Below are 13,128 nucleotides of genomic sequence, written 5' to 3'. Positions count from 1 at the left end.
GGAGGAGGAGGAGGAGGAGGAAACTCGAGCGGGAGAGGAGGAGGAGGACCGGGAAACTCAAGCGGAGGAGGAGGAGGACCGGAGATCTCGAGCGGGAGAGGAGGACGAGGAGGAGGAGGAGGAGGAGGACAGGAGATCTCGAGCGGGAGAGGAGGAGGAGGACCGGAGATCTCGAGCGGGAGAGGAGGAGGACCGGAGATCTCGAGCGGGAGAGGAGGAGGAGGAAACGGAAACTCAAGCGGGAGAGGAGGAGGACCGGAGATCTCGAGAGGGAGAGGAGGAGGAGGAACAGGAAACTCAAGCGGGAGAGGAGGAGGAGGAACAGGAAACTCGAGCGGGAGAGGAGGAGGACCGGGAAACTCGAGCGGGAGAGGAGGAGGAGGAACGGGAAACTCGAGCGGGAGAGGAGGAGGACCGGAGATCTCGAGAGGGAGAGGAGGAGGAGGAACAGGAAACTCAAGCGGGAGAGAAGAACCGGAGATCTCGAGCGGGAGAAGATCAGGAAGGGGAAGGGGTGGTTTCAATGATTCAGGTCGCACTGTTGCAGAAAGGGAGGCAAGAAACTCCCAAGAAAACAGGACCCCCCAGAACCGTAGGGAGCAGGGGACGCTGCCTCCTAAGCTCGGATACTTGATCATGAGGAGTGCACCTCTCAAGAGCGTCAACGAAGCTCGCATCTTCGTTGAGGAGATATCGCAGGTGAAGGAAGAGAACTGGTGTCTAGGCTTGTTGACCGATGGTGGCGGGAGGCTTCGTCTGGAAGAGATCTTCCAGTCAGAGCACGTCGTCTGGTCAGCTAACAGAACTATGCCGCTCGAACAAGCATGTACTATGAAGGAAGTGCTATTACCACTCATGAAGTGCTGTCAGCATCTTATTACAAATTTTCCTCATCTAAATCGTCAAATCCATGTGTTGATGACAATCTTCAACTACAATGCTCAATTCGTCGATAGCCTGTTGAACTTGATTGCTGATGAGAGAGAAAACATTCCATCAAGATTGGATGTTGAAGAGCTGCACGCAGTCTGTTTCTTTGCCGTGAAATTTCTTCGAATTCTCCCCCAGAAAGAGACGCACGAGAGATATCTTGGACTGCTTCACAACCTTGAACAGAGACTTGCTCAACTTACCGCCAATTCACGGAAGCATGACGCCTGGCTGACATTGGACGCGTTGAAAGCATTGATCGACAAGCAAGCCCCAGTAGAGGTGCCTAAACCCAGAGCTCGGAAGCAAACCAGCGCCTCCCCGTTGATCTTCCTACCATACTCAGGACCAGGCGAGCTGAACGAAACTGGCAGGCGACATGACAACGACCAAGTCGATATCGCGGATATCAATATCATCCCAACTCCCAATGAGCTGCTAGCCGAACAGCCGCCTTGTCTGCCACAGAACAAAGCGACTGCTCCACATCACCTTGCTCCTGACTCCATCCAGAGACTCCTTGACGTTCATTTCCGCCTTTTTCGGCATGATTCGATCGCAAACTTGGCGGATCTGATGCAAAACCTGAGTAGGAGAAAATCTGCGGTGGTAGATTGGTTCAACAAGAAATCAGGAAGTGACAAGCATCGCATGGATGTCGAAGGAAGCTCAAACTTCCACTCCTTCTTCGTCTTCAGAAATGTTCGCTTCCTTGACTACGCCTTCAACAACATCGCAGGGGTGGTGCACCGATACGAGATGGATCAAATTGTGTCCTTGAAGAACGCCAAGAAGGCAATGATGGAGCAAGAATGGAAAGCTGGAAAGATCCAAGCCCTCCAGAAGGACGACGTTGTGCTTCTTGTTCGGGTGAACAAACTCGCCGAAGAAGATTTCAGCAGGTGCTTCGGGTTAGCAACGGTCACCTCGATTACTCCAAAGCATAAAGAAAATGCACAGTGCAACCGGATTGAGGTGGAACTCAAACTTGAGCCCTTGGAAGGTTATGACGTGGAGGACTTCAAACGCCTACACGAAGTCTACGGCATCATCGATCCTCGTTGCGGTTTCTACAGCTTTAAGAGTATTCTCCAGACTTTGCAAGCAACCGAGTATGAGAGTATCTCCCCTGTCCTCGCTCAGCTTGCTCTCAGCACTGAAAATCTTATTCCTGTGTTTCCCAAGAACCTTGAAAGCGTCGTTTGGAACTTTGAGTGTCTGCTAAAGCCTGACCTTGACTGGCAGCTGAGGCAGGAAGTCCTGCCCTTGCTGCGGGCAGTGACGGCAGAGCATCTCAGGGATGACACCTTGAGAGCTTTGCTGATCGAGCGGCTGCAAGGTGTGAGCTACTTGGACGCAGAGCAGACGAGCGCGCTGGTGCAGACGCTGACAAGATCCTTGGCCATTACTCAGGGCCCGCCAGGTGAGACGAGCTGCTGGAGTTTGAGCCGATGACAACCGTTACAGGCACAGGGAAAACGTTCCTTGGCATCGCCATCGTCAAGCTGCTGCTGGCCAACGGAGTGATAGGACCTGGAAGCCCCCTGCTATGTGTCTGCTACACCAACCATGCTCTAGATCAGTTCCTTGAGCACCTCCTCGATGAGTTCCCGGGCCTCCAACTTGTTCGGCTCGGAACGCGTACACGATCTGAACGACTTACGGAGTACTCCCTGGACAGCTTTAGGGAGACGATCTCCCGCAGTCAGCGTTCAAAGCCCTTGAGATTTCAGTTCGGTCGACTCCGTGCAGAGGAAGAAGAATGCGAAGACGAGATAGAAAGGCTTGATGAACTCATCAACATCCGTAAGCTGTCTTGGGAGGCGTTGGGTGATTATGTGGAGATTGAATTTCCGTCAATCTTTGACGGTCTGGTCGAGGCAGCGAACTGGATTCGCGAATCTGACTTCGAGCTCAACACCAAGAAAGACATCCTTCAGCTGTGGCTCAATCCCCTCAGGCGAGTGAAGATCAAGAAAGGCAAGGGCAAGAAGAACAAGCAAGCAGCGTTCTCCAACACTTATGCATGCCTCGGCAATGACAACGAAAAGCAGCCCCAAGACCCGGCGGAGGATGCGCAGAAGACGAATGGAGGGCCAACAGCAGAGAGCGACCGAGAAGAAGCGATGATGTTGCGGTACTTCTACCTCCCTGAGAACCCGGTGGAGTTGCAGGTGGATCAAGACCAGGAGCTGCCTGAGATCGGAGACATCTGGGCCCTCTCCTTGCACTCGAGGAATCAGATCGTACAAATGATCCTCAGGCACTTCAAAGAGTCTCAGACGGAGATCAGGCTCTCCCTTTACGAGCGACTGGCAGACATCCACGAGCAGAGGAGGCAGTTGCTGCGGGCCCAACAAGTGAGCTTTCTCAAGCAGCACTGCAGCGTCGTCGGATGCACAGTCACTGGGATGAGCATGTTCCGGGACCTCATCAACGGCTTGCAGAGCCAAGTGGTTCTCATCGAGGTTCGCACACCTTCCTCCTTGTTCCTCCTCTGTCCTCCCCTGGTCCTTTCGCTCCGCGCTCCTCCTCCTACATCCGTTCCTCGTCCATGTAACGTGGTTGCAGGAAGCAGCTGAGATCCTCGAGGCTCAGACTTTGTCGCTCATCGGAAGCTCCATCCAACATGCCATCTTCATCGGAGACCACAAGCAGCTTCGCCCCAAGGTGAACTGCTACGACCTGACCGTCCAGTCCAAGTCCGGCTACGACATCGACAGGTCCTTGTTCGAGCGCCTCGTTGAAGATCGCGACACCCCAACCTCCGTGCTGAGAAGGCAGTACCGCATGCGCCCTGAGATCTCCGACCTGATCCGGCAGACCATCTATCCCGAGCTGCTGGATGGCGATCGAGTGCTGCAGTACCCGCAGGTGAGCGGAGTGGTATCTCCGGTGTTCTTCTGGAGCCATTCAGTACCCGAGGATAAGTTCCAAGACAAGGACATGAAGTACCAGACGCAGGAGGGCTCGAAGACTAACATGCACGAAGTTGCCTGCGTCATCGCACTCATCCGCTACCTGGTTGCGCAAGGTTATGGGACAGATCGCATCACAGTCCTGACGGGGTACCTCGGCCAGAGCGTCTTGATCAAGAGAGAGCTGAAGAAGGTAGCGTTTGCAGCTTTCCTCGGAGAGAAGGACAGGGAGGAGGCAGAGCTGCTCTTGGCCGACGAGGATTCCAGCGACGAGGGAGAGGAGGGCAAGCAAACTGCGACTGAAGTCTCCAGTGCCGGCATCAGAGTTGCTACCATCGACAACTTCCAAGGCGAGGAGAACGACATCATGATCCTGAGCCTCGTCCGTTCGAACCCCAAGAAGGTCTCTGGCTTCATGAAGGTTGAGAATCGCGTCAACGTCCTGCTGTCTCGTGCCAAACACGGCATGTACCTCGTCGGCAACACAGAGACGATCACGTTCCACGACCGCATGTGGACCAAAGTCTTGGGCCTCCTCTCTCAACGAGCTTGTGTGGGCGACGCCTTCCCTATCGTGTGTCAGAAGCATCCCAACGACATCCGTTACTGCAAGCACCCCCAGGACTTTCTCAGGCTGTCTCAGGACGGAGGCTGCATGCTACCCTGCGAGGCTCGCTTGAGTTGCGGGCACGTCTGCCCTCGCGCTTGCCACCCCGACGGCCATCAGGGGTTCCAGTGCCTCCAGCCATGCACGAAGAGGCCGAAAGGCTGTCAGAAGCAGCACGAGTGCAGGAAGCTTTGCTTCCAAGACTGCGGCCTCTGCTCAGAGATCATCACGGACGTCAAGCTGCATTGCGGCCACTTCAACTCGATCGAGTGCTGGAAGACAGCTGACCCCAGGAAGGAGTACTGCTCTCAGACCGTCACCATCGCCATGCCGGTCTGTGGCCACGAGGTTCAAGTTCCCTGCAGACTGTCTGACCAATACTTGGATGGAGAGTTGCTCTGCCCTGTGCCATGCGGCGGGCAGTTGAAGTGCGGCCATGGCTGCACGTCTCCTTGCGGCAAGTGCCTCCGAGCGGGGTGTGCAGCACAAGACATTGACTTCATGAGCTCCGAGTACAGGGATATTGTCCCGTTGCATGCCAAGAGCTGCAACGTGCGATGCGAGCAAAAGTTGTCGAACCTGTGTGGTCACACCTGCAGAGCTCCTTGCCATGCCTTCTACGGCACCAAATGCGGGGAGGCCGTGTGTCAGGACCAGTGCACTCTGGCGTGCCAGCACTCGAAGTGCTCCAAGCCATGCGGCGCCATGTGTACACCTTGCATGGAGCGCTGCGACTGGGCGTGCGAGCACGTGAAGCCATGCTCGCTCCTCTGCTTTGCCCCCTGCGATCGCCTTCCCTGCAACAAGAGGTGCAACAAGAAGCTCAAGTGCGGCCACCGGTGCCCCAGCGTCTGCGGCGAGCCATGCGGCCCTTACGAGCGCTTCTGTCCCACCTGCGACACGACCGGCAAAGTCCGCAAGCTGCAGGTCGACCTGCTGACCTTCTCGACGCTAGAGGAGGCGAACCTGGACGAGGACCCGCTCATCTTGTTTCCCTGCAAGCAGCACGCTCTCCAGATCAGCTCCGCTGACGCGCACATGGAGCTGCACAAGGCATACGTGCAGGACGAGAAGGGCGACCTGGTGGGGCTGAAAGAGGAGGGGGTGGCGACCAAAGACTCGTTCCTCAACAAGCTCTGCCCGTTCGGATGCGGGAGGACGAAGAACGACGGGTACAGGATGAGGCGGTACGGACGGGTGGTGAATGCTAGGAATGCGGTCCTCTGCCAGCAAAAGATCATCATCCAGACGAACGTGCTGCTGAAGAACTTCAAGGACGAGAACCTTGAAGCGTCTCTGTCCGGAGAGAGCAAGGCCAGGCTCTTCGAGGAAGCTTGTAGGATCCACGAGCAGCTCAACGACTTCAAGAACACCATCACAACAAACATGAAGAAGAAATCCTCCTCCTCCATACACCAACGACTGGTAGAACCGCTCCCGACGGTTCGCGCAAAGTCCATGAACGTGCTCCTGCGATGTGCGATGGGCGTTGAAATTCCCCTTAAACCAGAACAGGTCAAGGAGATTCAAGACAGCAGCTTTGTTCTACTTCAAGACCTGGTGGAGCTGAAAGCATACTCTTCCTTCTTGTCGCTCACGGACTCCCTGCTCTTGTACCTCATCGAACGAAGGGACTTCGTGTCCATCCGCAACTTCTTCGACATTCTTGGCGTCGTGATCAGCTCGGAGCTGCCAGACAACATGATGCACAAGGTCGTGTGTCAAGCCATGATGTGCTGCTGCACACTGATGTCAGCCGGAAAGTTGAAGCTGACCAAGAATCTCATCATTGAGGTTCAGAACATCGTGGACTCTTCCGCTGCCTACCTCAGAGCATGCCGTCCTGGGGAGCAACTAGAGGAGTGGAAGCAGCTTGCTGACTCGTTCAGTATGCTCCTGATGACCATGAAGCGCTACAATGAGAAAGAAGTCAACCTGAAAGGCCTCTCACGTATGCTGTCCGAAGTTCGCCAAGTGTTGATTCAGCAGGCAAAGTCACTGCAGACGTCAAACGATCCAGAGGTGGCCAAGGCAGCTGGGCGCGTGTTGCAGAAGCTCGACACTGGTCAGTCCGACACTTTCGTCTCATCTCGTGCTGACTTGTGTGCCTGCAGGAGTCTCTCGGGAGGTAAAGGAGGAGGAGGAGGAGGAGGAGGAGGAGGAGGAGGACCACAGGACGAGGAAGATGAGTAGGAGCAGGACGAGAAGCAGGAGCAGGACGAGGGGCAGCATGCAGGAAGTGGACCTGGAGGAGCAGGAGGAGCAGGCAGGAAGAGGAGCAGGAGCAGGGGAAAGGCGGGAGGGGTCGAGGACGAGGATCGGGGCAGGCAGTCGGACTGACATTCTGCCAGGACTTCCAGCAGATCTTCAAGGCCATCCAGTTCCACCCATCGGACGAGGGATGGAACGGAGGGCACTGGTACGCCTGCCCCAACGGTGACGCACAAGTCGTCGGTGTTGCAGGAACTAATCTGCCGGTAGGTCACCCCTACGTCATTGCAGACTGCGGCGGAGCGATGGTGACCGCCAAGTGCTACGAGTGCGGAGCGATTGTAGGGGGGGAACATCACCGTCTGCAAGACGCCAACCGAGTCATCAGGTCGGAGGAAGAGCTGTTGGCGATGTCAAGGTCGCATGCTGGTCCTTGAGAACAAGTTTTGTGGATCAGTGTATCCCTCTACAGGTGGATCAGTATACCCCTCTACAGGTGGATCAGTATACCCCTCGACAGGTGGATCAGTGTATCCCTCGACGTCGGACTAGATCATTACATCCCTGGACGTCGGAGTTTCTTTCACTACATCGCATCGTCATTGCAGCGGAAGCAGGGTTTCGATGAGAACGTAGAGAATGCAACATCTCTTATACACACTTGCTTGCCCTATCTCCAACTTTATCCCCAATTACTTCCTCAGCTAGCCAGCCAGCCAGTATGTAAGTCAGGTCAAGTCCAGTCTAGTCCAGTCCAAACCAGTCCAATCAAGTCCAGTCAGTTTAGTCCAACCAAGTCAGGTCAGGTCAGGTCAGTCCGGTCAAGTCAAGTGAGTCCAGTCCAGCCCAGCCCAGCCCAGTCCAGTCAGGTCAAGTCCAATCAAGTCAGTCAAGTCAAGTCAAGTCAAGTCAAGTCAAGTCAGTCTAGTCAGTCAGGTCAAGTCAAGTCAGTCAGGTCAACTCAAGTCACGTCAGGTCAGGTCAGGTCAGGTCAAGTCAGATCAAGTCAAGCTCATCATCTCCTCGCCTTCCTCTGCCTCTCGTCCTTTCATGTCAAAATGTCTGAGCGCTATGAAGAACAAACCAAAACAAGAGGGATCGAGAGCGGTGTTCCCATGAAGAGGGGTGGGGGTAGTAACGAAGGGTGTGAACAGAGGGATTCCTGCCTACATGGGAGGGGGTACTGAAGAACAAGTAGAGGGTGGGGTAGTCATCACTTGACAGAGCGGTTGAAATGCGGGCAGGCTTCGATTCGGATGGGCCGTTGGGGATGCTATCGGCGAGAGTGAAGGGAATCAGTGCTGGCATGCAATGCAGAGAGCGGTAGACCCCTCTTCGTCCTCGTCCTCGTCCTCGTCCTCGTCCTCGTCCTCGTCCTCGTCCTCGTCCTCGTCCTCGTCCTCGTCCTCGTCCTCGTCCTCGTCCTCGTCCTCGTCCTCGTCCTCGTCGTCATCCTCGTCCTCGTCCTCGTCCTCGTCCTCGTCCTCGTCCTCGTCGTCATCCTCGTCCTCGTCCTCGTCCTCGTCCTCGTCCTCGTCCTCGTCCTCGTCCTCGTCATCCTCCTCGTCCTCGTCCTCGTCATCCTCCTCGTCCTCGTCCTCGTCATCGTCCACCTCGTCCTTGTCCTCCTTTGTCCTCCTTGTTCGCCTCGATCTACCCACGTCTTCCTCATGGCCATTGCCATAGAAGAAGCTCAAAACTCCCGTCTCTTATCCTGTCATCCTGCCTGCGTCTCCTTGCGGCGTCATCTTGACCCATTTCAACCAGGAAGGAAAAAATGATTGAGAGTGCGCGGGGAGAGCATATAGAGTTGAAGACTGAGTGGGAGGAGAAGTATGGGATCACACGATTGGACCTTGAGAGTTTGCAGGCGAGCTACCCACATGTTTTATCAGCAACATCGCTGAATGACATTTGTTTGTCACAGAGAGTTTTTGGGCAGCTAGACAGAGAAAAGAAGGAATTTTTTTGTTCTGTCTTGTCAACCCTCTCATGGGATCCTCTCACAGGGCAAGATTGGGCCGAGCGATCTCAAAGCTTGTTTTAAGAGGTTGGAATACGAGCCGCAGGTGTGATAGACGTAGATAGGATGGTTGCGAAGAGAGGTTGATATTTCTATTCCCAGGATATCACAGACTTCGGCAACAGGTTTTCGTCTTCTTCCTTGATTTGTATCATTGAGCATATAATCTGTTAACCTGTCTCGTTCCACTTGGTACAGTGAAGTGGAAGATATGATATGGGAAACGGACGAAGATGGCGATGGAATGATAGATTGGGAAAACTTTGTCCTCCTCTACGGAAGAGCACGTTGCGACAAGAAGTCGAAGGTCTGAAGGGCAAGGGGTCGTCTTCAAACGTTGACTCCATCTCTCACGTCAGGAGCCTCGCCGGCTGTTCAACTTGATCGACTTCATGATGTGCGATAAGGCAAGTGTTGAGCATCATGGGGACTCGTCAGGCTTGCTGAGCCTCGTGTGCTGATCGCGGTTGGAAGGATGCGGGCGGGACGATAGACGAGGACGAGTGTTTGGAGATCCTGTACAGGAGGTACGGCAAGCGAGCCATGGAGAAACTACAGGATAAGGTCTTGGCATCTGCCTATTAGCACAAGACACTGAGCCTGGAGGTTTCAGCTGTTGAAGATGTTTGGAAGAGAGATCGACTACGGGGAGTTCGTGGAGGTGAGTCGTTAGACTACAATGCTGCACTTTCTCGCTCTCCATCCTCCTCCTCCATCTCCCCCGAGATCCTCACGGTTCGCAGTTGGTCGGGAGCAACGTGGACGGGGGTGGCAAGATGCAGGTTCTGCTGGAGGAATACGGGCTGGCACCAACCGCGGTACTTGCAGAGACCAGGATGCGCTGATCTGACATGAACCTTCCCTTTCCAGACCCCCGTCCCACCTCCTAGGAGGGGGAGCAGAACTCCACGGTGAGACACGTTTGAGCTGATTGCATCCTAGTTTCTTTCTGCCATGCTCCTCCCGATCTCCCTCCTCCATCATCTCAAACTTGCTTGTACCCTCCTCCACCTCCACACCTCACTCTTCCTCAGGGGTCTTCAGCGCAAGGGGGTTCAATAAGACGAAATTTCATGTTTCATCATTGTACACGCGCCTACCTCGACATAGTAAAAATGCCAGGGATCCGATCCAAGTAGCTCAACAAGATTCAGTAGAGGATTAGCCCACGATAAAGTTTCTAGCTATCTTGCAGATCCCCCACACCCCTCCTCTCCCCTTCCTCGTCCTTCCCCTTCCTCTTCCCCTCCCCTCCTTGCCCTGCCCCCTCCTCCCCCTTCTCTCCCTCCCCCTTCTCTCCCCCTCTCCTGCTAGCAGCTAGAGGAGATGATGACCTTCGTATCGCCCCCTTGTCGTATCCCCGCTAGATATATATAATAATAAAATAATGTATATTTGTACCTTATTTATATAAGTTTTATATACACAAAGGTCTTAGAAAGGAGTTGTATCTGCAGGCGAGGGGGGAGGGGCAGGGGTTCTCTACGCCCTTGAGGGTGGTCAAGTGCCACAGGGTAGGGGTGGGGTACACTATTGTACCATACCAGGGGGTAGTTCAGTTGCAGCTCTATTTAGTTAAGGGAGGTTTGTGGGGTGGGGTGAGAAATCAGGAATGAGGGGGTCCATCCTCCTCCGCCCTCTTGACCAGTACTGATTTATAGAATGTCGTTCGTGAGGGGTGGATGGCAGAAGGAGGGGGTAGTAGGTGTACCCGTATCCACCTATATATTTTTTATCATTTTAGGGAGTGCAAAAACTGGACCCTCACCCTGTTGCACAGGACACCCACCCAGATTATACCCACGTATTCACAGTATATAAGGGGGTATAGACATCCGAATGTTTTTGGGGGGTCAGGTTACCATCTAATAATGTTTAAATATATTTATATTTGATACAGTTTCCCTATCATATACAAATATTTAATAGCAAAACCAATGTAAGGGGAATGTAAGCCTGATTATCAAAAGTACGAGGTCTAATAAGAACTTTTGTTGCACAACTCAGCTAAAGTTCATTCCACAAAGGAAGTTTAACTGCATCAAAAGTTCCTATACAGGCCTGACCATGAACTTTTCAGGAGATAGTACATGAATCTTCCGTGACCTTCGCTTCCCCGCGGGGCGGCACGAGGCATGGACGTGAGGTAGGAGGAACGAGGAGTGTGCCGCCGCTGCCATGGCGAAAAATCGTTGCAATGCACTGTAAATGTGTAGAGATTGATGTTGATTCTTGCCCGTCATCGCATGTTTGTTCGTTTTCTGAGCTCTTGAGGGCCTTGGCTGCTCCACAACATCCGGCTCACAGCTGTGCTTTGAGCGTGTTTCAACAGTGCGCATTGCAAACACCATGATTCAACTTGCTAGCAGATGTTTCCGTTCTCACTCCCTACATCTCTGTTGTCCAATGTTTCTTTGGAAATGAGAGGTGTTCGGTGTGGTCCTTGTACAAGAGCGGTTCAGAGTGCACATCATGGTGATTGATCTCTGACATTAGCTTCAGTTGAATCGTGAAACCGCTGTTTTGCTGCCGTTTTCATAGACAGGAATGCCAAACTCTGGCAAGATTGTTCTTACCCCCGATATAGAAGAGCTGGTATTCTCCGCGTCTGTGATGAGTTGAGATCGTTTCTTGATGTGTTGATCTTCAGGTAAGAGAACGAGTTCTGGCTGAAACAAGAGCGTTGGAGGTGAAATTCCTCATCTTCCTGCTGGCGATTCTTCTAGCCTTTGGTGCTTTCACGTGTCTGTCATGGGGGAGGAAAGTGAAACGATCCCACGAACGCGAAAGAGATTTTGATGGCGAAGCGAGTTTTGACACCAAAAAGCGCGCAAACGAGAATCTGCAGCAACTTCGCAACCTGAAGCAGCTGCTTCGCAACCAGCAGGTGATACGGTTCAGATATGCGCTGCTGTGCCACTGACGATATGAGCAGGCGCTGAAAGATTTTCAAGATGAGGGGCTGGACGAGTTTGTGCGCAACAACCTCGAGGAGTTGTGCGCCAAGAGGACATCAAGCAACTCAACAGATAAGAGCAGCGATAGTGCAAGAGGACGTGCGTACGATCAGCCGGTTGAGCACAGTACTCGAACGGTCCCTGACTCCCCCCTGCGTCGCATGTCTGCGGTTCCTCTCATGCCTGACAGGCACGACGGGATTTCACTAGCTCCTGCTGAGAGGGAAAACGCGTTCCGAAGGATGTCGACGACCAACCTGACTGTGCACACGGAGCACCAGCCAGTTGAGCGAACTCCTTCCTCCAGCAGCGGCTGCACCACGAGGTCTGATCGAATGCAAAGCTCGCCGCTGCAGAAGCCGCAGAAGCCGCCCAACATCCCTCCGCTGCGGTTGCATCAGATTCCTCCTCAGAACAGAGAAGGGTCGTTCGTAATGCAACGGGAGATGATGTCGGGTAGCGGTATCTGGTCGAACCACCACCCCGAAGGCAATGGTGTGCCACACCCAATGCGACGAACGTCGAGCTCGATCTCGCCAACGAGGAGGATGTCTCAGCCCAGCTACGATCGCTCCTTCAACAACGAGGGTTCTCGTTCGCCGGTCAGAAGCATGCAAGACGGGGGGAGGATTTCTCCATCTCGCAGGATGCAAGCGGGGAAGAGCAGCGGCACTCGGTTCTACGCAAGCATCGTGAGCAGAGAAGTCAGGCAGCGCTCGCCGAGGATGCAGGCCAACGACTCCTTCAATAACTTGGCGGGATCCGAAAACATGTATGACAACGAGGGGGCGAAGCATGAGCCGGAGGAGAGCGAGTCGTTTGCCAACAGAGGCAGACAGGCGTATGCTTCTCAATCGAACCTGAGTGGCTATGAAGAACAAGCGCCTGCAGAGGAGAGTATGCCGGCCCCGCAGGTGTTTCGTCGCAAGCGATCGCAGGGAGTCGATCAGCATGCTACAAGCTAGCGTTGGATGTTCTGTACAGGAAGTTAGGCAGGTGGGAAAAGTCTTTATGTAGAAAGTGAGATGTTGCCAAGACGCAACGGCGAGCAGGAAGAGGAGTGGGGGGGGGGGGGGAAGGAGGAGGAGGAGGAGGAGGGCGGCTGCTCTTGCGTTTATTGTTTCCTGTCGCTTTTGCTCAGAGCAGGAGAGGCTTCAGGTGGATCATGTTGGTATTATGCGATGATGGGACGCCCATAAGTCCCGCATGGCTGCTGGGCGGAACTTGCGGCAGGAGAGGTTAGAGGTCCTCTCTTCATTATCTTGTAGCTTTAAGTTGGTTGTAATCTATTCGAAAACTCACCCGAGAGCTGAGGACAGGGGTTGGCCAGCCTCATCAGAGCCTGTAGAAGGTGAGAGGAACGTTCTCTATCACTGAGAAGTCGTTCTCAAACTCGACGACAACATTCGCCTCGAAGTCAAGCTGCCATCTACGTCACTCGCTCCTCCCCTCCTCCCTCCCTCTCTGCTCCCCCCCCCCCCC

The 13,128-nt window shown here is 54.0% G+C and overlaps 5 protein-coding genes across 5 annotated transcripts in view; 3 read left to right on the top strand and 2 right to left on the bottom strand.

The window, feature by feature from the left end:
• Nucleotides 1-636: 636 nt before the first annotated feature.
• GUITHDRAFT_116953 (hypothetical protein) lies at nt 637-7,103 on the top strand (the record flags this gene model as incomplete). The annotated part of the gene is made up of 6 exons (XM_005823853.1): nt 637-2,353; nt 2,404-3,398; nt 3,502-6,520; nt 6,570-6,583; nt 6,807-6,891; nt 6,937-7,103. The coding sequence occupies 6 exons, from the start codon at nt 637-639 to the stop codon at nt 7,101-7,103; spliced, it is 5,997 nt and encodes a 1,998-aa protein (XP_005823910.1).
• Nucleotides 7,104-7,961: 858 nt separating this feature from the next.
• GUITHDRAFT_116952 (hypothetical protein) lies at nt 7,962-8,424 on the bottom strand (the record flags this gene model as incomplete). The annotated part of the gene is made up of 2 exons (XM_005823852.1): nt 7,962-8,374; nt 8,421-8,424. 2 exons carry the CDS (start codon nt 8,422-8,424, stop codon nt 7,962-7,964), a joined length of 417 nt encoding a protein of 138 aa, XP_005823909.1.
• A 461-nt stretch (nt 8,425-8,885) lies between these two features.
• On the top strand, nt 8,886-9,274 carry GUITHDRAFT_78612 (hypothetical protein; the record flags this gene model as incomplete). Its single annotated transcript, XM_005823851.1, has 3 exons — nt 8,886-8,996; nt 9,049-9,102; nt 9,164-9,274. Coding segments are annotated over 3 exons (276 nt in total), but the record flags the coding sequence as incomplete, so codon positions are not given.
• A 1,887-nt stretch (nt 9,275-11,161) lies between these two features.
• Nucleotides 11,162-12,611, top strand: GUITHDRAFT_145422 (hypothetical protein; the record flags this gene model as incomplete). Its single annotated transcript, XM_005823850.1, has 4 exons — nt 11,162-11,164; nt 11,231-11,284; nt 11,340-11,576; nt 11,625-12,611. The coding sequence occupies 4 exons, from the start codon at nt 11,162-11,164 to the stop codon at nt 12,609-12,611; spliced, it is 1,281 nt and encodes a 426-aa protein (XP_005823907.1).
• Nucleotides 12,612-12,981: 370 nt separating this feature from the next.
• The window catches only part of DSCR3 (down syndrome critical region protein 3), a gene marked incomplete at both ends in the record, with an annotated part of 2,068 nt that continues 1,921 nt past the window's right edge, over nt 12,982-13,128 (bottom strand). Inside the window, one exon of the mRNA XM_005823849.1 lies at nt 12,982-13,068. Within this exon, the coding sequence (XP_005823906.1) occupies nt 12,982-13,068 (87 nt within the window). The remainder of the gene's footprint in view (nt 13,069-13,128) is intronic.

Source organism: Guillardia theta (genome assembly GCF_000315625.1).
Source record: "Guillardia theta CCMP2712 unplaced genomic scaffold GUITHscaffold_102, whole genome shotgun sequence".
Classification (NCBI taxonomy): Eukaryota; class Cryptophyceae; order Pyrenomonadales; family Geminigeraceae; genus Guillardia; species Guillardia theta.
Note: the sequence above shows the minus strand (reverse complement) of the source record. Positions and strands in the feature narration are given on the sequence as shown.